The sequence below is a fragment of the Pygoscelis adeliae genome, unplaced genomic scaffold, assembly GCF_000699105.1.
Source record: "Pygoscelis adeliae isolate BGI_AS28 unplaced genomic scaffold, ASM69910v1 Scaffold14, whole genome shotgun sequence".
Classification (NCBI taxonomy): domain Eukaryota; kingdom Metazoa; phylum Chordata; class Aves; order Sphenisciformes; family Spheniscidae; genus Pygoscelis; species Pygoscelis adeliae.
Window position 1 is genome coordinate 17,102,507 of NW_008825109.1, and position 26,391 is coordinate 17,128,897.

Below are 26,391 nucleotides of genomic sequence, written 5' to 3' on the forward strand. Positions count from 1 at the left end.
AATTTTAGTAAAATGAACTGTTTGCATAAAACCTATACTTTTACCTAAACATGCAGTTTAGTTTGGGAAAATTTCAAATGGAGTTATGAAACCTTGAGATTATATGGCAACGTACCAATCCAATACATTATTAATACCTCTGGGTGACACCTAGGATTAGGTCATGGCCATGGAAGAAAACAGGCATGGGAACTAATGACAAATTTAAGGTATTTTTTGTAGTATTTTAACTTCATCACTTGTACACAGAATACTGGATACTTTGAAAATAAGACTGAATGGCTGCATTTCCTTCCAGTTTTTCCACAATAACACTGGTTTAAGCATTCCCTGAATGGTTCGTTAAAAACAAGTCCTGTCACTGTGACTGTGCTGGAGGGGGTGGGATCCCAGGTCCTAACCCAGTCAGCTCCAGGATCTGTTTAGTTGCCTCTCAGATGTCAATGGTCCCATTATAAACTTGTTTTGACAGTAATGCAAATTTGCAATGAGGTAAATTATTTATCTGGTGTGCCTGCTCAGGACTGAAGAAAACTATTGCTTATACAGTGCAACAGCTCTTTGCAGTGAGGAAGTCGAGACTTTCACTCTACCTAGACACCCACTTGCATATGCCGAGCTGTTAGCACTCTGGATTCGTATTCAGCAGTTTTAAAAAAGTTGACTTCAGCTTTCAAACTAGACCAAAACAGTATCGATAACTGAACTTGTAACTTGCTCGCCATCTGAAACTCCTCTGGTAGTCTCTGTTAAATCTGCTGGACTAACTGTTCAGCAGATTTCCCAGATACCAGGCTGTTCACATGGAACATTCAGTGGTTTTCTTGATGGTGCTGAGTAACACCAGCCCTCACCCAAGTAAATGGGGCCTGAGACGCTCAGTTCTCTGACGTTTGCTGGCATGCTCAGCATCTCCCAGCAGCAAGAGGTGCTGACCGTCACTAATACTGCAATGGTTAGTTGCTCTACAGTATTTGAGGTTTCTCTAGCACATGATTTTTGAACTTACACCTTTTTTGATCAACGGTTATTTGTTAAGAAACAGTAATGACTTGCTCAGTACTGCATAAAATACAAAAACCTCCCTGCAGAAGGGGAACTTCCTGTGTGAAAAACAGACTCTGTAAAAAGACCTTCAGTGAAGAAGAGGAGGAAAAAAGAGAAGGAGAAAATTGTGTCAATTGTTATTTACTTCTTGCTACTTCCAAAGCATATTATAACAAGACAGACACATGTTTTTGGAAGCAATTTAGACAAAGCCTGGGATTAGACCACGGCCATGGAAGAAAACAGACATGGGAAGTGAGGACAAATGGCACAGTTAGTCCTGGGTTTCTGGAACAAAGATACGGGACACAAACACAAAGGAAAAAGATGAGGCTGTGAAATTCCCCTTTGATATTATGGGCAAAGGTATAGAGAGAGTATCTAAAGAGAGAAAGAAGGAGTTGTAGGCATGATCACATTAACCACATTGTGGTTTGGGTAGATGACAGAGAAGTATAATGGGAAACAAGAAGGAATTGAAGAGGTTTAAGTGGTCAAATAATTTCTATTTCTAACTGAGCAGACTTAAACGCTAATAATTGTTGGCCTAACAGAATTGTCTGCTGAGCTAACTTCATGACAAATACAAACCTGATTTAAAAAAAAAACCTAATCCCCAACTACTTAAAGGCATGAAAGTTAAAAGGTGTTCCCACAGTAAACATTAAGAAGTCCTGCAACAAACCATGTAGTGCATTAAAATACTCAGGATTCATAATTAAACACTATGTTATTCAAGGCAGGAGAGTTTTTGTTTCTTATTTGCTGTCATACATTTTAAAAGAACCACGCCCAGTATACTTGCCTATGGGAATTCAGTGTCACATTGAAGTATGTATCTTTCATTATTAATTCTGGGCTTAGCCAGGTTTCTGAAGGAAAAAAAGGCTTGTGTGATTAAACTGTGGGTATGTCTGGGTGCACCTGTCTACCTAATAACTTCTGAACTTGGTGACTGAAATCACTACATTTTGAAAGCTGGGAGGACAGACTTGAAAAGTAATTAATTCCCCCCCCTCCTCAAGTTTCATGAAAGCAGGCAGTGGGTATAGAAATTGATGCCCTGTATGCCTCAGCTATGGGAAAAACTGCAGCGAGAGCTGTATTGGAAAATTCCTGCAGGACAGACACCACCAGCCCAACTGTGCCCTGCTCCTGGCAGACAGCCTTGACATGTGCGCTATAGTGAGCTGCAGCTGATTCCCCAGGAAATTGAAGTTTAGCCTGCCAGCCTGGTCGGCCGTTTGTCCTACTCGCCAGCACCTGATGCACTCCAGCCAGCTGCTCTCAGCTGGTCAGCACGTCACTTGGCTGCAAGTGCCCTCCAGGGATGTCTGGAGTCCTCGTCACCGTCTTCTGGTTCTTTCTGCTGGCCAGTCCATTCAGTTTGCTCCAGCTCTCTCTGCTCTTTTTCTTGGTCCCTACCTGTAGTGCTGACTCCCTGGCGGTCTGATTTTAGCCCCACTCCTGACCAGCCTTCTCCTCTTCCCCTCAAATGGGGTATATTTCTGCCTCATGCGTTTGTTGACCTTCGCTCATATCCTAGCCATGTCTTTTCTTTCACTTGACCTTAGACTTCTCTGTCTCCTGGGGATGACCCACTTTCATCACAAAACTGGTTCTGACTCCACTGATTTCACCTGGCACCAATACTAGACCTGGCAAATCCATGTCCACATCCTGTGTTTCGTCTCCCAAGCACCCAGCTGCCCACAGTCACTCACACATCATGCTGGAGTGAGACTAACTGCGTAAGGTGGGTCGCAAAACTCATTCTGAGAGCAGGTATAGGCTAAGACAGTGATTTCAAAAGACTTCTGGAGGATGTTAAAGTCTGTGCAGTTCAGCTACAAATCACAGACCCATAAAACACAAATTTGCCTGAAAAAAGACTTCTGTAGCTCCAGCCTCTGTGAATCTACTGCTGCTTTGCAGTACCAAACTTTCACTGTTGTGATTAACTTAGCACTGAGTTGAACTGATAAAGGAAAACAAACATAATAGGAGGAGAACTTGAATGACATGATTGAAGTCCCTCAGGTTTCTAATTAATTGGCTCCGGCACCTAAGTAAACTACCAATTCCAGATTATACATAAATTATTAAAGTATTATGCAGTCACTTCAATAAATTAGTCCATGAGCAACATAAAATACTCCTCGGGAAAAAAGTTTTCACTAAGCAGTTGCACTGCTGAGTATGCAGGAACATTTCTGCAGCACATTCCAGAAAACCAGTGTGGGGGGGGAAATGAAATCAACTCTCACACTAGGATTGTGCTGGATCTGTAATCAAGTTCATATGATTATGAATGCTCTTCCTTAACTAAAACACTCATTTCATCATGGCACAAATCTAACAGCTTATCTATCTCCCTTAGCTCATTGTCACATATTTTATAAGATTGTCACTCATCATTTGCTGGAACACCGAAATTTATTGTGTGTCTAAATTCCAAATTTTAGTCAGGATTTTCTGTTCCACCAAAGAGACACAGCTGACACAGCAGACCAGTTCTAAACTTAGATTTGAGAACCTCTATCCTGCTTACATCAGAAAGACGTCAATTTTCAGGGAACAACATAAAGAGAGATCACAAAGCTCAACTCAGAATATTCTGTGGTTTCTCCCCCTGTTGTACATACCTTCGTTTTCAGTATTGGCTGGAACAGAATCAACACCAAAGGGATGCCATGGCTGAAGGTCATCTAGGCTGAACTCTCCATCCACTGGAAGAAGCTCAACTGTGGTCTTAGTTTCCGTCAATGAAGGCATGAGGGCATCATTTCCATAGCTGATTCTGGGTTCGCTGATCATATTGGCCAAAACATCATCAGAATAGTTTTGCTCTTTCTGAAGTAATTCATCTGCAAGAAATTTCAACACAGAAATTATCTGAAGGAGCTGGCATTTCTGAGGACCTGTTTCCAATGATATTAAAATAATAATTTACTGTTACGAGATTCTGTTTTCTTATGATAAAGAAAAACATAAAGGCTTGGCACAGTCAAAACTTTGTGATAAGCACTGCTGCTAAGTAAGGTATTTTTTTTGAAACATCAACCAGAATTGTTCAATACCATTTCCTACCCACATTGCCACCACATAAGAGATCACAGGTCTGTGCTTTACAAGTCCCTGGACTCTTCTCCACCAATTTTAAAAGAAGCACAAATCAATTCCCTTCAACTCAACATGTTGCCATAAGTCAACACACAAGAGGCCCACAGGAAGGAGTGTCTTTTTTATTTCCCCTTCCTCTTAAATGCTATGAAATCTCATCATGGCTCTTAAATCCTACCTCACCACAACAGCTACTGTATTAAATTTGGATTACTATAACACACTGAATCTGAACAAACATTTGTACTTTTAACGTATGTCACTCTGCCAAAATACTGAAGTAGTTCTTTGCTGAAAATCTTAGAGTAGTAATAGGTGTCTGTAGACAAATTATTTTACAACCAACCAGGACCTAAAGCTGTGCAATATTATCTAGGTTGTTTTTTCCTGGACTTAAGCAAGGTGAGAACAATCAAAGCACTTTTCAGCTCCATCAGGTGTATAGGATAGACTGTCCAACTCAAGCGTTAAAAGTAAGCTTGGAGTTTGTGTGTGCTTCATTATTCCAACTCCCTTCTCCCACCAAAAGTTCAGTTACTCTTCTTCTTCCCCTTCACTGCCGTTTTTTTTGTAGGAGCAACACACTACTTGCAAGTACTTTGAGGGAACTTGGTGCACAAGAGCACATTAAAGTAAGCAAGCAATTGCAATGAATAAGAAAACTGCTAATAATGTATCAATGTAATTAGTACCCAGGCGTTACAGAGCTAAATAGTTCAGAATCAAAGACTGTAAAGGTTACGCAAGTGCTTGCACACGTGAGCACAAACATGACAGCTGATGATACAAAAGCTTTTATTAAGACTGGCTTCTCTTTTCACTTTGTTGAGGACCCCCTGACTGTCACTGCTTCACACCCACGTCTGAAACCTGTAGCGAGTCAGGGACAGGAATCACCACTCTACTTGACAGACCCTTTATGTCACTCTGTAGGGGCTCACTTATTTCCCAGTATCATCAGTGAGAAGTACATCTACATTTCTATGCACACCAGAGTTTTATAGCCCTCAGTAAAATCTTTTGAATGTTATTTCCCTACCAACCTTACACCGCGCCGTACCACCACAGAAGTACACTGCACCCATTCAGCAGCCCTCAGTAAGGATCCCCGGAAAGTCACGAACATTAGAGCTGGCACTGCTTCAGTGCTTTTATCAGTGATAATGTAGTAGGGCTCTGCTCTGCAATACCTCTCTTTAAGACCACCTCTTAGTGAGATAGCTGATGCAACTCTCTGCCACCCCATTACTACAGCAAATTCGGAACATCAAAACTAAACGAGAAGCTGTAACCCCAGCCCTGGGGCGAATATGGGTCTTGAATCTTGTAAAATGTTTTAAAAACAATTTTTTCTGTTTAAACAGCAATTGCTTTAGTAGACAGTAAGCCTAATGTGTATATAAAATTTAGTTCTGTGACTTAATTTGTTCTTTAGAATGACTTACTAGGACAGTACAGAAAGCCTAAGTAACACTGAATTGTTTTTCCCTTCGTGTTCATTTTACTGAAAACAATATTATTTTATAAGATACCTAATAAATCTTCAGCATGGAAGGCAAGTCCAATTTTTGCCTCCCCACTGCACTTACACTAATCCTTTATCAAATTGAAGTGTCTCCTTGTATCAGAGGAGAGACAGGTGAAGCACCTCGATATTCTGAGCAGACATTGTATCACATGACAGATGCTAATTTTCATTAGCTAGGGATGAAGAGACTTCACAAAAAAGGAGCTGGATGATAGTGGCCTGAGCGAGAAGTCTGGTGTCCAAGTGCCTTGCAGGGAGCCACAGGTGATACCAGCCGAGCACATTATAATACCAAGTCATCACAAATCACAGGAAAGTGAGCATTACAGTGCCGCTGAGCATCTTAGTGCCTGCCAGCCTTTCGGACCCAGAAACCGCAATGGTTTTGGGGTGCAGCTCCCCTCGTTCCTGCTGTCCTCCCCATCCCCAGGGGATCGTGTGGGGCAGCTGCGAAGAGCTGCAGCCCACACAGCGGCGGCAGGGAGCAGCGCTGGGGGTGCTGTGCCTCAGCCGCCTCTTTTCTCTGGGCAGTGCTGATCTTCCACAACTCCTGTCCGTTCCACACCGCCAAGGTACTCTGTGTTACCTGCAGACAGCTCCTGCCCTTGGAAAGGGACAAATGGTGCACAGAGAGGAAGGAGCAGAGGGAGAAGCACCTAGCCTCGGGCGGCGGAGGAGCAGCACGACGGCTGGCATGGCGCTCAGGGGGAGGCCACGGCGCAGGCATGGCTGGGCCTGCCAGACTGACAACGAGGGGCACCCGACTCCCATCACGATACCGTGATTATATCCAAATCCCTAGAGGCTGGGAGCGATGCGTACACAAAGTCTCCCAACTGGGAGAGCATGTCGTCGCCAGCGCTTGCAGGCTCCATTGTTTCCCGTTCGGCTGCGGTGCACAGCACGGACATTAACTGACCAGCACAATAGCTCAAGTGAGGCGGACAGATATTACAACCAACAGATTATGATCGCATCCATTTCACAAGCAAGGGAACAATGGCCAAAATGAATCAAGCCCATCTGACATGATGAATCAGACACTGAACGATAGTGAGAAATTGGAAGTTCCTAGCTTAGAAACTGTGCTGGAGTCCATCAGACTGAGGCAGCTGTGTCTGCATTGAGTAAATTATTTGCAAACAATTGTTTCATTCTCTGAACTGCTAAAAAAGTTTGCCCTAGGATTTCCAGTTATCGACACTAGCTGGCAAAATCCAAGATCAATTTTTCAGCGTTGATTTTGTTCCGAGTATTGATGGCTAGTTGAATCATCAGTTACACTAATTGAAAGCCATACAGCCTCGCTGTTACCCAGCATTCCCTCCCTTTTTCACAGCTTGCACCTCAATTCCCCCACCCTGCAAAAGACAATTCCCTAAATAAGCTGGGAGTACAGACACAGCTGGAGGCTAGGATGTGCATCCAAGGCTGTTTCAGGGGTTTTCTTTGTGTGGTGAATATCTTCATTATTAGGTGCTGAAAACAGAGATTCTAGGCTGTTCTTCAAAATTTAATCTCCCGTCAAACCAACAGGACAAAAACCCCATGGCAATCTTCCTATAATAAACTTTGTTGCTGTTGTTGCTCGGCTCATTATCTCCTTGTAGTGTTCTGCTAAGTCCTGACATCGAGAATAATAAGGAGGATGCTGAAACTTTTTGTTCCTCTGAGAGCATGTGCTCAAAAGCAAGCAAGGTCTTGGGAAAAACCCACACTTAGTTGGGACCTCAAACCTCCCAGCAGCTCTGCATTTGGTGTGAGGGCACACAATTGCTGCTTCTCCTTCAGGCACCCAAAGTTCCCCTTCAGCCACCCAAACCCTTTCTTTCTCAGGATGAGAGACAGGCTCACTTCTGGTACTTCAGTAAAATGCTTCTCAGACTTATCATCTCGAAGGAAGTGTCACCCATTCTTGAGCTCACTGCAGGCATTTCCCCGTGGGCCATTACTACTCAACATCTAGAAAAATTGAAGTGAAATACGTTTGGGGAACTAGATAGAAGGGTAATACCACAACAACGTCCTTTCAAGACCATTCTCATCCCACAAAGAGACACACGGAGCCAAAAGCAAAGAAGGAGCAGAGGAAAAGAAATAAAATTTATCACAAAATCTTCTGGTGGACGCTGGATTGTTAGAAGCCATTCATCCACAATGGCCCTAGACCACAATTCTACTTGAAAGGCTTTGCAAAGAGCATTGTACTAGCAAAGACACCATGACAAATCCCAACAGAGGTGATGGAGTCTTAGAGTGGCAAAAACCATGCTATTTTGTAACTTTATCTACTTTTTATTGGCATACAACACTGTTTCCAATGTTGGACTCTGGGGCATACTTACCCCAGCCCTTAACTGGCATAGCTTAATGACAGAAGTTTCATGTGGAACAGCTCCACTTGCTGCCCTGGAATTCCAGCAATCCATTAGTTATCTTTCAAACCACCATTTTTATTTAGTTCATAGTTCGTTATTTAAAATTTCCAAAAGTAATTTTAAAATTTTAATATGTGTTTGTTATGTTTTCTTTTCAAGGAGCCTATCTACCAGATCAAAAGCTCTGCTGTCACTATCATGTGCAAGACTTTTGAACTTACTTGAAAAGCAGCTTTAAAATTGGCAATTGCAATTTTGGAAGTTCTATAAAGCAATTTAAGGTCTTAAACCAGATTAGAAACAAAGTGCACCCAAAACACTCTTCTAAATACTAATTAAGACACCATCAAATGATGTGCCACACTTTTGACCCAACACCAAACTTCCGTTGTAAAATGACATCTATGTGACAATATATATTGATTCAACAAATACAGGTTTGGGAACCAGCTCAAACAATTTGGTACAAATGTAGAGTCTTATTGCCTCATATTCATCATCTTATCAGTCACCATTCAGGCTGAACTGAACATGTGTTTTTCCCAAAGTTACAGTTGCTTTTGAGCATGTGCTTTCAAAATGGCAAAATTAAAAAGTGTCAGCAACCTCCTTATTGTTCTTAATGGCAGAAATTGCAGAGTGCTTGAGTCATAGCAATTGCTTCATTTGCACGTGCACACATATTATCTTATACCAGTTTGAAGACAGTTTAAATCATGCAAATGCTGTATGTGACAATTAGGATTCACTAAGAACATTTACACAATCATTTATTACAGCGCACGTGATAAGAGGTAACATGTTTAGATGCAGCTTTCAGTTATACGCCTACTTTATGGGCTAATTCAATATGTCATAGTTGATAATCTTCAACACGAGCATGTGCCCAAAAGAGTTGCACTGATGTAATGCAGTCAGGTTTTAACTAAGTTTGAATGTCTGCATCTTGTCAGCTGTATGAATCAAAACTCCCTCAAACTGGTAAATATGAAAACAAGACCTCCTTAAAGACTTTGCCTTGGTGAATACTTTAAAACAAAACAAACCCAAAACATCATTTACCTGTATATCTGCACTTACATTAGAGCTCTTACATAAACTGACAGCATACTTGTAACCCACAGTTACGCTAGTAGCACTTCCACAAACGTCATGCAAATGAACAGATGTATTTCATATTCAGAAAGCACATATATTTCCCCCAACAAGTCATTTCTACTGAGATGTGTAGTAAATAAGGGTTTATGTAGGGAACTCCAAAATACAAAGTATTAGTAGCACAAGTTTAGAGAGGTAACACTTACGGTTCAAAGGGCTTTCTGTACCTGCGATGAATGCAAATTCTACAGAGTCTGAAAGGCAGCTAAGTCACTTGTATATCCTGTGGGTTTCATATACATAACTTACTGCATTAAGTAGGAGTTCCTCCCAGAGGAACTGGGAGAGGTGAAAGGAGAGAAATATAAAAAGGAGAAAGGAAAGAATATACCAGAAAATACCATGGGTGTGTCCTCCAGCCTCTGCCTGAGTCAGAGGAAATTTCAAGCATGTGCTTAAATTTAATCCCACCGAAGTCTGTGCCTAACTACAAAGAGCTAAGCTCCACTGAATTTCAAGCATATCATTATTCTAAGGTGTTTTGCTGAATCAAGCATTGTAAGACTATAATGTTACATACTACTAGGTGTCATAATTATAATATTATCAAGCTGCAAAACACAATTATGTGGTATTCAGTGTTGAACTAATTCTACACTTGTATAGTACAAGTCAAATATAATTTAGAGAGCAACTCTGATGAGAACTTTATTGAAAGTGACCTGCCTACTGGAAGGTGTGAGGGTGGCTTTGTTGCCTGCATGCTTTGAAGATGATGATAAAAGAGCGATATGCTAGATCATTACCGCGAAATACTGGAAATGACCCCAACCTGTAATGCTCAGATCCAGACTGACAGAGAAACATGACCACCCCATCAGATTTAAGCTGCTTCTCTTCTCCTGGTTCACCTGTGAAATTACACCACAGGTCGTCTTATCTGGAAACTTTTACAGTGCAGTATGTCTTTCTCTCAGGGTTAAACTGAGAGTGAAAGAGCAAGAGCCATGGAAAACAGTATTTCATAGTTCTTACTTTCCATCCTTTAGAGGCATCACCACTAGGGCAAGAGTAAGTAGCAGCAGTAGTTTTTCAGATTTCAGAAATGTCTTACGTGTATGAAAATCTTGTTCAATAAGGTGAAAAGACTATTCCTTTTTCAAGTTCTCAGAAAATGAACATTTAAGGTATTATGAAACAGCTGACATAAGAAATTTTCCCTGTAAGTTAGTAAGAGAATAACCACCCTATAGCCTTAGACATAGCCCTGTTGCCTAAGAACCAAACTTTAGAAGAAATACACCTCTGAATTTAAGAATAGCTGCAATATTTAGAATCATACTACAAAGAACATGCTTCTAATATTAGAAAAAAAAAATCACAACTTTATCACTTTCATTTCTTTCCCATTTCTAGCCGCTTCTGCTCTTTCAGCTTATGTGGATTTCAATGTTTCCCAAATCATATCATAAAAACAACCTAAGTGAATCTCCTCCTGTAAGCAGGTACATGTAATAACGTTTCAGTTAGATTTGCCTTGCATTGACTGTTTGACTTAAATTATAAAAAAAACCCAAAGGTGTTTAACTTAGATACAGAGCAATTGTCCTTCTGCAGGTAGATCATGTTATAACAGGTTTTCTGGTAGTGAACAGTGTTCAAAGCATGAGAAATTCAGGAAAACATTTATTACCACCTAATGATTAATTTCAATACAACCTAGGTGTCTTTTTCATTAGGGATGGACTTCAATGCAAATTTAGTTTTGTATATGGCTACGTAATTGAGCTTTGAGCAAAGGTTCATGAGAATTTCCACACTGCTTCATCAAGGAAGAACCAGAATCATCCTCTCCCATTTTTACAGCCTGCTATAAAACTCAAGGTCTTGAAATTTTGTCTAATTTTTAAGAAGGCTGCTATGACACTCTTTACCTTCAGTGAAAGAATATTATAATTACTACAGACCCTTAGCTACCTTACAGCTACATAAATTAGTTATTAGCTAAAATTAAGTATCAATATAGGGCTATAGATGTGTGCACATTTATAATTTTTTTAATATTTAACAGCCAGTCATCTGATTGACTGCATTTCCCCTTCAGTTCAAAGCAGAGTATTAAAGAGAGTTTGTGGGATAAAGTAAGTCCAAAACCAGAAACTTGTGTTATCTCTGAAAAGAAGTTATTAAATAGAAGTTAAAGACCCTGCTCTTCCTTTTCACAACTTCAAGCCTTTTTGTTCATTTCTGTGGTCTCCTTCCCTTCCTCTCACCCCCTCCTCATTCAATTTGGTTAAATTAATAATATTGTCTCAGAAAAATAATTCACCATTCACAGCTCAAAAGCTCTGGATTAAAATGCAGAAAAATCCTACTTCCATGTTAGGGCACTCTTTTGGGTAAAAATTCTGAACGAGACAGTATTTTGTACTAGCATGTGGAAAGTTCCTCTCCAGGTAAGACGATGGCAACCTAACATCAAGGTAGAAGATGAAATATTAAAAAATGCTTGGGAAAAAAATTGAACTGAAACTCTATACTATAATGAAGAACATACATTGTATGTCATCATCCTGATCCACATAAGGCACTGTGACAAATTCCCCAGGTTTAAATTTAACTCCACATTTAATTCCAAAGTAACATATCATTAAGTCCTTCAAACTAGGCTGAAGAGTCTAAAATAAAACAAATAAACAGCCCCCCCCAATCGTCACTGACATTTCTGCCAGATGAATCAGCATTCACTATTCCCCCTCAGTCTTGTATGAAGTACAAAAAGCCAAGCACATTTCCATCCTAAATAAGTAGCTTAAGGCTTATAAGTAAAACTGCCCTGCAAAAAAACATTTATATGAATAACTGCTACAGAATTTTATTCTTATTTTCTGAAAATAATTATTTATAAATTATGTATCAGTCTTATTTACTGATAAAAATTATCAGATTTATTTGCCAACCTTATAATACACAGTAAAACTCAAACCTGCAGTAGAACCTAAAACCCTACCTGTTTCTAACACCTGAAAAAAGTCAGTTACCCATCATTTTCTAGACATACTTCTAAAGGTCAGAGTACAAAACCCACAACAATTTTTGATATGTACTGAACTTGGAGGCAGCTTGGGAATCACTAAATAATCCATAAGATTATATAAATCTGAACATTAATTTGTCACACCTGAGTCCCTTGGTCGTAAGAGAGCATTTTAGATTTGACTCACTTATAATAGTTTAAATCAGAATTCACCAAAACTGAATTGTGCAGCATCTGCTCCAGACAAAAATATATATTTTGCCTATTTATTAATGGCAGTTTTAGCACTTGATAGGCCAAATGTATCATGGGTTGTCTGAGTATTCTAAAGAGACACATTTATTAAATATAGCAAATACATCTAGTAAGTGGGATATGGCCTATTCTGATGGCTTTTACACCGTTTTCCATGTGCATTATCCAACAGCAGGAAGCAGAAGAGCGAAAGGACTGGAACCCCGCCTAGGTAGCACTATACAGGAAAACGCATTTTTCAGTTAAATTGGGCATATGAGAATCACACAGCAGGAAAAAGCTGCGCTGATGAAAGATTGCTTCATTTGTAATCCCACATGCATGGGAACTGACTGTTAGGAGATTACTGCAACATTTCCATCAATCCAGCTGTTCTGTAAAAACACATAACCTCAGTAATTCTTTTCCCGTTTTATTCCAATAGTAAGAGCTTGCCTAGCAAGAATATGTCAGATACCCTTGGCAATAATAAGCACCTGTGAGTTTTCACTCTGCACATCTGAAGAGAAAGTTACACTTGAGTAAAGCAAAACTTAGTACACCATTTGCATTAGAGGCATATTTAGCCCTCCCCCTCAGGATACCTGCCCACAGTGACGCATTTCAGACTTCAGTGTTTGAATTCCCCTGGATAACAATTCCAGAGACTGCTCTGGGAACGACGACTGACATGCTAGCTCTGTAATATATAATATATAAAGCTGTAATATACAGCTTGTGCAGACAGTCTAACTGGTTCTCATTGGACACCTGCAGTTTGCTGGCCTGTAGGAATTAAGATGATTAATTTGCTGCTTTCACAATCTAACACTCCCTATTAGGAATCTGATCTTAGAGTGAATTACACAGAATGATACAGCTGTGTTTCCAAACCAAGTAATTGGGAAAAGAAAATCCATCGTTTAACAGCAAGTACCAAGCGGAAGCTTTTGTTAGGGTGTTTGTGCTCCCACAATTTTGGCCTGCTTCAGTACTCATGGACACTGACATCATTTTAACTTGATTTAAGATGACAGGAAGATGACATATTTATGAATGAAATTACACATATATTCACTGCATCACGCAATTTTTCGATATCTAAGTGTAATGACATTTCCGTAAGCGGGCAATGTTTCACTGAGCCAGTGCGTCCCGATCCGAACGGAAACTATGCATTCAGAACGTCAAGCTCATCTGAGCTGATCTGCTCTCAGATCATATTTGCAAACTGGACAATTGCAAGATTTTTTCAGACTTCTGTTATCCATCCAATAAAAGAATGACATCTTAAATTTGACACATGATGAACTAACTTATTAATTTCTTAAAGTATAATGGTAGAAGGTATTATCAGGGAATACAAAAGAGACAGGCCAACAGAAGCCATCCCGCTTCATAAAACAGTAAAATCAGACTTTAAAACAATTTTAGTTCCACCACGTGCTTTATCTGTATCATCTCAAAAACAAGTGCTCCAGCTTTCCTTTTCGCTTACACCAAAGGCACAGTAGAGCACGAAATCAACTCAAATAGATGTTTATGAACCAATCTGTAACTATGAGGTAATCCTGACCTACAATGCTTTTTAAAATCAAACATATCCAGTACACTGATTTAAAATAATACACACACTCCTATATATTCAACATTTTCATACAACTGTAGCCCCTCTACCAGCAGAATCAATGCTCTCCAAGACAGAATTTCTCAGCCTGTTGTCTCCACGATGCCAGAAAATGACACGTGAAATGACTGGAGAGTTAGAAGAAAATCCTCATCAAATCCACGCATTCCATGCATCCAATCGAACAAGAAAAAACAGGAGAGAATACAACCAACCATCGAACAGTTATTCAAAGTTTAGTGCATTTTTTCTTAATTCTAGGATGAAAATGCGTTGTGCACAAGGTCACCTGCAGACTCCCCCAGAGGGGTAAAGCTTTTTTTTAAAAAAAAAAAAAGCTGTGAAGTGGACATGGTACCAGCCTCAACCTGCTGCCACTGTGAGCCCAGAGTGGTCTCTTGGTCATAAACTTCCTGTGGGACCTGCGGTGGGGATGATAACTTGCTATTTAAAGAGAAGTGTCTATGAAAAAATACTTCAGGCTAGAGTAACAGAAAGGATACCGAATAGAGACTTCAAGAAAGATCTACCAATGCAGGACAGAGTGCTCTAGCCATCAGCTCCCGAAGAAAATCAAGGCAACACCTTTAAACCTCCCCTGCTAAAGGATGAATTATTTAGAATGAAAGATTTAAATACCCACTGAAATAGCAGATGCCCAGGAAATAATAATATATAACTTTGTTTATAATCTACAAGTCCATAATTATTATCAGAAGTTCAAGGTTTTCAGTTCTAACACTTGGATCACAAGACTGTATTTCCTTAAAGGTGCAAGTGAAACAGAACAGTGTTTTTCAAACCAGAGGAAAAACATTCTCTTAATAAACTTCATTAAGACCTTTTTATTCTGATGAAATTTCTGACAAGCAGGTGGAAAACAAGATGTCCCGTATCTTTCCCTGATGAAGAAGCCACCCCAATCCAAAGTCATGTGAAGCCATTTATCCTTTTCACAGTATCTGTAAGATCTGGAGGAAGCTGGCTCTTTCACTGACTAAAGTCATGTTCATAATATTTATGAGATTAAAAGAGGGCTTGTGCACACAAAAATCAGGATTTGTATCTTTTCTGAAGAACGTTAGTGCCCATGACAAGACACAATAGACCATTTAGCTACAAAAGATGGGGAGGATATAGTATGCTACTAATGAAAGCATTTGAGAACATCAATGTCAGTGAAGTGCATTTATATCTATTTCAATCATCTACTATTCTCTGCCTCATTTTCTGTGACAGTTAAATAATCTGGACAGAAAATAAGAGATGCTTACAAGAGGAAAATGTTGGATCTATTTCCAGGATTTTTTCCCTTCTCTCCTAAGCTGCAGCAAAGGACATATCTTACTAGCAGACAGAGCTCAGTCTCCAACCTGGAGAAGTAACGGAGGTTCTTCAGCTCTTCCAAGCTCCCGAATGGCATGCAGAGTTTACAAAGCCTCAGCAACACGGAACTGTCCTTCCAGCTGGCAACTACCTTTGCCTACCAAAATATAATACACTAAGGGAGGACAGTTAGTTAGTTCAACGAGAAGTGCAAACTCCTGCACCTGGAGAAGAACAACCCCATGCACCAATATATGCTGGGGGCTGACCAGCTGGAAAGGAGCTTGGCAGAAAAGAACCTGGAGATCCTGGTGGACACCAAGTTGAACATGAGCCATAAATGTGCCCTTGCTGCAAAGAATGCTAATGGTATCCTGGGCTGCATTAGACAAAGCATTGCCAGGAGGTCAAGGGAGGTGATCCTTCCCCTTTACTCAGCACTAGTGAGGCCACACCTGAAGTGCTTGTGTCCAGTTCTGGGCTCCCCAGTACAAGAGCGACATGGACATACTGAAGAAAGTCCAACAAAGGGCCACAAAGATAATGAAGGGACTGGATTATCTCTCCTGTGAGGAAAGGCTGAGAGAGCTGGGACTGTTCAGCCTGGAGAAGAGAAGGTTGGGGGGGATCTCATCAATGTATATAAGTACCTGAAGGGAGGGTGCAAAGAGGATGGAGCCAGGCTCTTTTCAGTAGTGCCCAGTGACAGGACAAGAGGCAATGGGCACAAACAGAAACACAGGAGGTTCCCTCTGAACATCAGGAAACACTCTTTTACTGTGAGGGTGACTGAACACTGGCACAGGTTGCCCATAGAGGCTGAGGAGTCTCCATCCTTGGAGATACTCAAAAGCCATCTGGACACATCCTGGGCAACTGGCCCTGGGTGTCCCTGCTTAAGCAGGGGGGCTTGGACCAGATGACCTCCAGAGGTCCCTTCCAACCTCAGTTGTTCTGTGATTCTGTGACATCGGTTGATTCCCCACATAAACAAAATACATCACCTTGCTCCAAAAAAAAGCTCAATGGTAACTTATTGAGCGATTTATGGCATTTAAATCATTATAAAAACATTTTATAGAGGCAACAAAGTGGTAAAACTGCTGGCTTAGTAAAGACCACAAGCTTGTGATGATTAAAAAAAAAAAACACCTGACACCTCCCCCCCCAAGTGTGTGTGTGTGTGTTTCTATCTATCTATAAAAACTAGCCAAATGTCTTGAAAATCAATGTCCTGGGTGGAAGAGGTCTTAATTGCCTACCAGGCAGTCCATCTGGGCCGTATCATGTCAGTATTTAAGCATACAAAAACTATCTAAATGCTGCTGTGTAAAGCTTAACACAGAATTCATTTGCTTTTGTGGGAGAATTCTAATATTTTTAACCACTGACCCAGCAACATATTTTTTGCTACAGTGCTAACAAAACGTCTCTTCAACTGAATGCTATAGGGCTTCAAGGGAGAAGATTAAAGGTAAATAACCACTTCACAGAAAATTCAAAATTTTCTTTGGATAGCTAAGGTTACTGGATATGCACAAATATGTCAAGTCAATTATGGGGAGAAAGCACAGGCATAGTTAGTGCTGGAAGTCACTCCAGGGTACCTGTGCAAATACACATTCTCTGAAGGCTGCTTTTGACTGCTTGTTCCAGTTACGTTATCCTTATGGGCAAAAAGGGCAGAGCAGAACGGGAGGAATGGTAAGCCTGTATCATACAGCACAGACACACCAAACGGTCTCTTGGAAACTAGAAGGTAGGTTTTACAGTACCTTAGGGTAAGACCTGCACATAATTGTACTACTTCCAGAAAATCTGTTTAAAGTTTACTGAGAAATTTCTGTATGGTGTAGATATACCGATCAAATCTGAATGGAAGAATTGCTGCCACGGAAAAATGTGCTGGTTTTAAAAAGACGAGGGTGGAAATTCAACACTTATGGTTTGGCAAAGATGACATTCCCTTGTGTCCAAAATTGAAGACGCTCCCTCTCAAGTACTAGCCAAGTGCCTGGGGCAATTTAGAAACGACAATTCCATTGACCTCCAGAACAGCAGAAAGTATAAAACTTAACAGGAATTGTCCAACCTTCCTCAGCTACAGATTTTTGTAACTACTGCAGATGCACACTGGATTTGTGGCTGTTTATTTTACCCTGGATAAAAAGTTCAACTCCATTTGACTCCTTTAAAAAGAGAAAATAAATACCAACTGGAAAGTATGGATAACCAAAACCAGAGAACTGCTTTTCTTCAGAAAGAACATCTCTAGTTTCCCGGTCCTCAGCGTGCTTCTCTGCACCTCCATCTACTGCTAGAAAGTGCCTGTATTTAACAACCAGACGGACCTCTCCAGTGCCTGTTTTCAAGAACAGGCAGAACCCATGCTTACACTAGCAAGTCGTGAAGTGGAACAACAGAGTAAACAGGGCTGACTGAGACATTTGTTACCAAAATGTACTCCTATGTGAGCTAAAACGCTACTGTAGACAGACCCAGAAGGATTTACACTGACTGTATTAAGCAGGTTTGTCAACTGGTGCAAAACCCAACTGTCCTGACAATGAGCACCACTGATGACAATTCTTCATCTTTCTCTATGCCAGTTCACTGAACTTGGCCTGTCCCAGTACAGATAAATCCTAGAGTGCTTATTCATTTACCCATGCTTCAACATCCCTGTTTTCCTTCACCGGGGCGGGGGGGGGGAAGGCATTACAACCACTCTGATACATGACATTAATTGCATCAAGCAACTGCTACCAGTACTTTTGCCTCTAGTCTAAGAGGAAGACTAGAACTGCTTCTCATGAAGCAGACTAGAACTGCCACCTCCATGACCAACAAGCAATTTCCAGAATTTTCTAGTGTAATCTACTGAAATTGAGTCATAAGGTAATTACTGTTCTTACTTGATATGAACTATACCATTCTGTACGAGCCCATTCCAATACCCTTGGTAACCTTACAACATCTTTTTAACAAGCTATTGATGCATTTAATCTACGTCAACTTCCCTTTATTTTTCTGATACCTCAATATGTCAACCCGGCTTCAAATGAAAGTGCAGAAATCCTAAGCATCGCTTCATGATTTTAAATATTTTTTTGAAGGTAGAGTTCTTCCCTTCAGCTAAATCTTCAGACAGAAAGTACAAGGAAGAGTTACAGAAAAACAAGACACTGAGAAGTCCCATTGCAGTCTGAAAGACATTACTAATTACATATTCAAAACATAACGTTTTAAGGGAGAGGATGAAGAAAATCACAAAAGAAATGTCACCAAACAGGACAGACATAGAATTTGCTTTTGCAAAGCCCCCAAGGGTGTGTTTTTGTTTTGCAATGTAAATTCCCAAACCGCAATGGTTGTCGTTTTGGACCATCCGTCTGCGGCAAGCAGCTAATGCCCTCAAAAACTTCTTAAGAAGGATACCACAGAATGAATGGAGATCAGCAGCCTAATTCAACTCATGGCAAGAAATGCAGCAAGGCTGTAGATTGACTACAGGTCAAAATTAGCAGCTAGAAACAAGAAATCAACAATTAGTCTTATAAATGCTGAAAGACCAGAACCAGCTGAGGTAGCGCTAACTTTGCCCTCCACAGATGCAGACTGACAGGTATAGGGACCTAATGATTAAAGAGGAAGGGTTAAAAGAAAGCAAGTCTTCAGACATCTTTAGTCCTATATTTACAGCTTTTTCTAAAAATACTTAATAAAGTCTTCACAGGAAATTGTGAACCAAATGTCAAGAGGCAAAACTCTCTTGCTCAAATTTTGTCATGCTAAGCTGGAGCACACAAATACTTGAAATAGCAGATGACCCACAGCACACTGTATGCATTTGAATGCAAGCAGTCATCTGGGGTCTGTCCATGTTTGTCCTCTCTCCCAGCTATATAATCTGAGTGTGACATCCAGAACATGCTGCAGAAGAACGGGACAGGCAGAGTGGAACGGAATAATAAAATAACAATAGCTTGATTTTATTTGTCAAGGGACAGATGAAATCGTATTTTCTTACTTATTGCTCATAACTGAATCTTTCAGAGCTTAGTTGTGATACTGCTGCGGTAGGCGGTGTGGAATATTTCATCAGGGGTGGGCTAGAAAACATGGAGTTGAGGACATCAGTTTGGAAGCAGAGCAGCAAAGACAGAATTAAAAATTCAGCTCACCGCCTGCCCATTTGACTGATGCACAAAGCTCTGACGTGGCTTCTGATTCGGAAGCTGTGCCTACTGTGCCACTCCCAGCAATAAACTGCCTTTTACATACATGGATAAGCAATCTAATCAAATAAGGATTTAAAGCAGGATGTGCTCAAAGGAACTGTTGATTTCTCTTAAAGCCTGCCACTGCTCTCTCTGAGCTTTTGTACATATTAAATAGCATATGAGATTTATCAGAGGGAAAAGGTGAGTACAAATACCAAGGTAACCAAATAATCTGCTCACCTACAGTATGCCAATAAATATCTCTTCTCAGATCTTCTGTGCCACTCTCCTATTCATGGGGCATACTCCTGCCCGTGAGAAACACCACTTAACACCAAGAACTACATCAGTTGCCGAGAGTGACCTGGTTTGTAGCACATATGCATCACTGCCCCTTGAGAAATCATTTGCAGCCAGAATGCCAAATGGTCTCCTACACAAATGACCTGCTTATGCTTTCCAAGCTTTGTCATAACAGCTATGGTTAGACAGACCCCTTTCTGCAACTCTTACACTGATCCTTTTTCCCCTGCCCCAACATGAACAAAAGACAGGCAGCAGTATTCTTCCTTACGCATCTGGAATTTGCTGCTACAATACGTGCCTGTCACCCTAACAGGGTGTTTGCACATTACACATCGGTCAAATGCTTAGCAAAGAAATCCTCACTTCATGTAAGTGCTGCTTTCTACCCTTCGGAGTGCTGTGGGTCTTCCTATGCATCTATATACTCAAATCAAGATATCTTCTGTTTAAGCCAACCGACATCAACTGGTGATGAACACCTGCAGATAAGGACTACAACTCTTAAATTTTACCCTAATTTCCTGCCACTATCTCTGCTGGAGTTCTGAAAATAACCATAAATTTTAAAAGGCTGCTTTTAGCATAGAAGCTGGATTTCATATTTTGGATTCCGCACCTTAAAACTATGGCTGTAAACCTGCCTTTTGAGGTAGGAACTTCAAACATATCCTGTATTTTAAAGGAACTTCAAATGTCCAACTGCTAGATTGTGATTCATCTGATCACCAAGCATTAATTAAAAAAATCTTCAGATTGTTGAAGAAAACATTCTCTATGCAACTGCTATGCTCCAGGAATAACTCTAGATTCTATTTCATGTAATTAAAATTCATTGCTCAGCATAAAGACTTCAAAAATAACAGACAGAAATTACAAGCGTGCACCTTATCTTCAGGCATGTATACTTTCCAATGACAGAACATCACCTGTTTCTCATGATGAACCTTTGGTAGTGGACTGTCAGAAAGACATAAGGAAAATTTTTATGTATTTCTAGTTTAGTTTCTAAAAAAATAATTAAATCCCAAGACCTGAGATTCAAGTTTTTCAACAGCTAATAATGGAGAAACTGCGCAAAATAGGGCAAAATATTTCTAGCAATGAGAAAACCTAGTGAAAAACAGCACCTTACTAGATATTAAGAGGGATTAAACCCATGGTACAAATTCACAGGAAACTAGGTCTCATTTATTTTGCTGCTCACAGAACTACTTGTTCAATTTAGGGGAAAAAAGCTACCTTTGTAGAGCTGTGTCTTCTAAAGCAAAGATTATTCATTCCTCAAGGTGAAAACTGTTCGTGAAGAACTCTGCAGTAAAGTGTGGAACTAGAAGCCGAAAGTATAACAAACAAAAAAACCTGAAGTAAAACATTAGCCATCTAACTTGCATCCCAGCCTAAGAGAAGAACTATTTTCAACTATTCTTCCTTACATGTAATTTATTATTCAGATACTATGTGTGTGAGATGTTCTCACCTAGGTTATTTTTCAACTTTTCCACTGACTCAGACTTTCTAAGTCAATGGTTCTAACAAAAGGTATTTAATGAAACATTTGTCCTTTTAATGAGAGTTGTAATATTTCTTGGGAATCTTACAAAGTGCAATTTTATTAGTATTTTACTTCTCCACAGGTTCTGCAGCTGTAATAGATTTCCTTTGCCATGGGTTTAGGAAGAGTACAGAGACTAAGAAATTCAATAATTTCAGAACAGAATGTGAAACAGACTGATCAGTGCTCAAAGCTAGAAGGATACTGTCTCCTTTAACAGATGGGAATGACCTCAACGAACTTTCATTAAAACCAGTATGTAAAACCAAGTATACAGCCAATGTTATCAACAAGGAGAATGTTCATACTGAAAGAGAATAGCCTTTCTTCCCGTAACTGAAAACTATTTTATCTAGTACAGCCCAGATCTGATACTGCCTTCTTTAATTTTTGCTGCCTGGTAACTCCCAGTATGAGAACATATTTTTCATTGCTTTAAACTCTGCAATGCTTTGAAGAATTTTCAGTATACCCAAAACCACCAAAAAATCAAGGTAGGGAAAAAGTACTCAAGAGACTGTGATAGACTTTTTCTTTGAGATATCTTAGCTTCTCTCATCTTACTAGGAAATAATATCCTACTAATTTTAGGCTCTTTTTTCCTCTAAAAATTGGTATTACGTTTGAGATTAGGAGTCAGATTTTTGTAAACCACTTAGCAGTTAATAGACTTTTGCTCCCATGTCACTTCAAAGTGGGAGTTTGTTCCCCCAAACGGCGCTCTACAACTACAGACTGAGACTGTTGATTGTGCCTTATAATTGTGGAGCACAGAAACACATGGTGAAGGATAATTACTAATTCAGCTACCTTCTTGTTTCCTCCCAACCCCTTCCCCAACTTCCTGATCTCATCCCCAGCCCTCTCAAGCCACTTCAACAAGTAGAAGCACATCTCCTTCCTAACCTGTGCTTTAGGCAAATGGATCCACCACTACCCCCTGTCCATCCCCTCCCTGTGTCCTAAATGCATCCTAATCCTTACCGCGATGGCACGCCTCTCTCCCTTGTGTTTTAAAGAAATCAATAATTTTAGTCAGCTGAAGCTGGTTATTTGTGAAACTAAGCCATTAACTGCCATTTGGCAATTATATCTTGTGGGAAAAAAAGCTGTTCCAAAGACAATGACTGTCTCATCTCCGGCCTTTGCATTCAACCATGTATTATGTTTCTTAAAGAAGCACATTAGCAACACGATGCCCGGAGCTGTGGCTATATCTGAAATTAGTATAGGCTACGTGAAGTTGCCTTGCTGTAACAGCAGCACACAGCAGAGTCCGAGTGCTGCGACGGGAAGATCTCAGTTGCAGCAATGCCACAGCCGAGAGCAGGAACCTGAACGGGAGGAAATACCATTCTCCCTCACAGCTATCTGCTGTGACAGCACTCAAGGAAGATGCAAACGTGGGACTGTTGCTACCTGACTGGTCCACAGCCCAGCCTCTGCGCTGGAAAAAATGGGAGGAGAGAAGGTACCCATTTGACCAACTAACCAAGAACCAAATGCATGACCAGGAAGATACTGCCAAGTTGCACTTAGCAACTTCCAGTTGATACTTACACTTTTCTCGGATGCTTGGGTCTGCAACTAATTTTTTAGCTAGGGGACTTCCAAAACATCTACATCAGATAATGTAAATGCTTACCATGTAAATTAAATATCCAAACCCAGGAAGGATTTGCTAAATCTTACTGTCAATAGCTGTTTCCATGTAGCATGGAGGCTCCAAATGTAAATTAAATTATTTCAGGGAAAACGTTTACAACAATATGATGATGCCACTGAACGGGTTATACAGGATTTGTCTTCCAAGTATTCATTATAATTTAAGAACATTGGCAAGTTTACTCTCCTATTTTTCAGCTGGGACAGTACATCAATAGAATTAAGATGCTGTATTTTAGCTTTTGGTGGTAATTTCTCATCACAGCAATATTTCCCTTTTTCTACATTAATAGTTTGCATACCGACTTCATCCTGGATCTCCTCTGCCACAGCAGGCACATTGTAGAGGAAGGAGAGAGACTGGTTCATGCGTTCGTATATCACACGTAGATGTGTCATAACCTATGGAAATAAAAGTATTTTAAGGAGGGGAATACTACTGCTAATTTGACATTATTACAAATTTTATAGGTTACAGAGAGCAAGACAGTTTTAACTTGTGCTAGGTATAAGATTTCAGTATGCTCTATGTACTGAAACTGTCAAATCCATTGCAAAATTCACCTCCCTCCTACAGCTGCTACAAAACTAGTGTTCTAGATGCTCTTCCATAGCAACTACCTGAAATCCCATGGGAATGCAGTTATTTAAAGTAAGGGTTTACATTTGCTGTGGGGCAGAGCATGTACACAAGCAGCTATTGTGGCAGAAATCCACAGCCTCATTTACCCTTCAGTAACATTTACATTTGCCCATACCCGTAAGTTTCCACATAACACACAAACCAAGTGAGGCGCAATGATTGCTGCATCAAATTGTTTCAGCTGTTTGGTTTTTTTTTCCTTTATCCTAATACTGCAAAAAGAAACAGTGCGCTCTGAAAAAAGCTCCAGTTTTCTTGGTAAAAACATTTGCAAACATTTTCAGTTGAAAACAAAAATATTTCCACCCAGAAGCATTACTGCATTGTCTCACGTGGTTACAACTCTATTGCCTCAGGTGCCCACACACTGCTATGGGTTGAGTCACGACATCCCATGATCTATGCTCCCCCAGGGTATTCTCCACAAGTATCACCTCTCTTCAGCAGAAAGGGAAATTGAGGTTCATCTCAGAAGACTGACAGGGCAACTAGGCCTAAAGAGGGAAATGGCTTGCAGAGAGCAATTTCAATGAAAAAAAGGGTATGATTTCTTCAAAGTGAAATATAGTATTTATGCTTTTGAACAAAATAGTTTTCCATTTTCCACTGAAAATAATCCCCCATCAGATCCTCCAGCCTACATTCCCCCAACCTTCTGACCAATTCAAGAAGCAAAGATACTGTAGAAATACTCATCCCTACGATGATACACTAAGCAATACACTGCACATCTTGTATCTAAATGTCAGTTTCCATTCTTCCCCTGTGCTGCCATACAATCTGTAGTCTGCAAAATTTCACTGGTTTTTGTTATTAAATAATCCAGTGCTTTAGAAACTAAAAACTCATGTTAGATGCAAAAGGACATGCTTTAATGTTTAAGACAAGGGAAAGACAACCGTCACTGCAGAAGACTGTTAGAAGTGTGCATTTCTAACTCTAGCAATTTAAAGACAGCATGACCTCAATGTACAAGTCTGGCTGGAATAGATGTTTGAGAAGTCTAATATGCGAATTGTGCCATTCAGGGAGGTATATGGTTTTGATTTGTCTTTTAGCAATGCCAGTCAGTTCAAAAACTGTGGCTGGAACAGCGCTTCCCATTGCATCCTGCAGAGGGAACAGCAGCTGATTCTGCAGATTACGGCACACTTTTTTTACAGTTTTTCCATTGTGCCTACAATTTTAATTGCGGTTTTGAAAGCCAGCTACGTCTTCAGTCTTTTTTTTTTTTTTTTCCTTTTTTTTTTCTTTCTCACCCTCCATGATTTATGAAGGTAACATAAAAGCTGTTCCAAAACATACACGTTGAGGACTGCGGTAACATTCAGCAGTTAAAATGCCACAAACTACAATGCCTATTTTAAAAGAACATGTTAAACTTGAGTGCATCGCAGTAATCACATTTGTAGATGCTACAACTACGTCTGCAATGACTATAGAAAGGTTGGTTGCAGTCAGATGGCTACACCACTTCTGGTTCTGCCACTTCAGCTGAGGGAAGCATAACCATATGTGGCCGCTAAATCTATTACTGACATTTTCCCAGAGGTACTATTTACCAAAGCATTAATAAAGGCTCTGGGCATTAATGCTCTGGAGGACTCCTCAGGAAATGCCCATGACTGACTCACCGTGTGGATAGACAGAAATCCTATTTTTCAGTTCTTCTCAGAAGACAAATTATACCCACTCTACTCCTACATCACTTTGCCTTAATCTTCTGCTAGAATGCAGGTTATTTTTTATTGCATGTAAAGCTGGCCACAGAAAAGTCAGGTATTTTTTAAAAAATAGGTTGACATAAACTTCACAGTGGTTATGAACAAACATGACCCCATTAACACTCAGTGGAGATTACCTGAGATCTGATTTGGGCAGCTTTCTTTGGGTCTACCATGCGGACATGTTCGAAGTGTTTGAGAGTATGCTGTCTGTCCTTCTGCTCAGCACGCACGTACTTCTTCAGCATGTTAAATACATGACGAGGCTACAGGGAAGAAATAGGGGGAAAAAAATCAGTTTAGTTTAAAACAACACGTTTTAGTTCCTTGCACTGGAGATGTATCCCAAACCAAAAGCACTTGGCCAGCCGGTGCCTGCAGCTATCTTCTGAAGGCAGGTCTGACTACTTGTTGCGGTTTAACCCCAGTCAGCAACCAAGCACCGCACAGCCAGTCACTCACCCTGCCCACCCCCCCAGTGGGATGGGGGAGAGAATCAAAGAGCAAAAGTAAGAAAACTCATGGGTTGATATAAGAACAGTTTAATAACTGAAATAAAATAAAATAATAATAAATTGTAATGAAAAGGAAAACAACAACAGAGAGAGAAGAACAAAACCCAGGAAAAACAAGTGACGCAACCGCTCACCACCTGCCAACTGACACCCAACCAGTCCCCGAGCAGCGATCACTGCCCCCCAGCCAGCTCCCCCCAGCTTATATACTGAGCATGACGTCATATCATATGGAATATCCCTTTGGCCAGTTTGGGTCAGCTGTCCTGGCTGTGCCCCCTCCCAGCTCCTTGTGCACCTCCTCGCTGGCAGAGCATGGGAAGCTGAAAAGTTCTTGACTTAGTATAAACACTGCTCAGCAACAA

The 26,391-nt window shown here is 40.4% G+C and overlaps 1 protein-coding gene across 1 annotated transcript in view; it reads right to left on the bottom strand.

The window, feature by feature from the left end:
- APP (amyloid beta (A4) precursor protein) overlaps positions 1-26,391 on the bottom strand; it is a 185,283-nt gene that overhangs the window by 26,070 nt on the left and 132,822 nt on the right. Inside the window, exons 11-13 of the mRNA XM_009327797.1 lie at positions 25,649-25,777; positions 23,447-23,546; positions 3,693-3,914 (exon numbers count right to left, since the gene is read on the bottom strand). Of these exons, the coding sequence (XP_009326072.1) occupies positions 3,693-3,914; positions 23,447-23,546; positions 25,649-25,777 (451 nt within the window). The remainder of the gene's footprint in view (positions 1-3,692; positions 3,915-23,446; positions 23,547-25,648; positions 25,778-26,391) is intronic.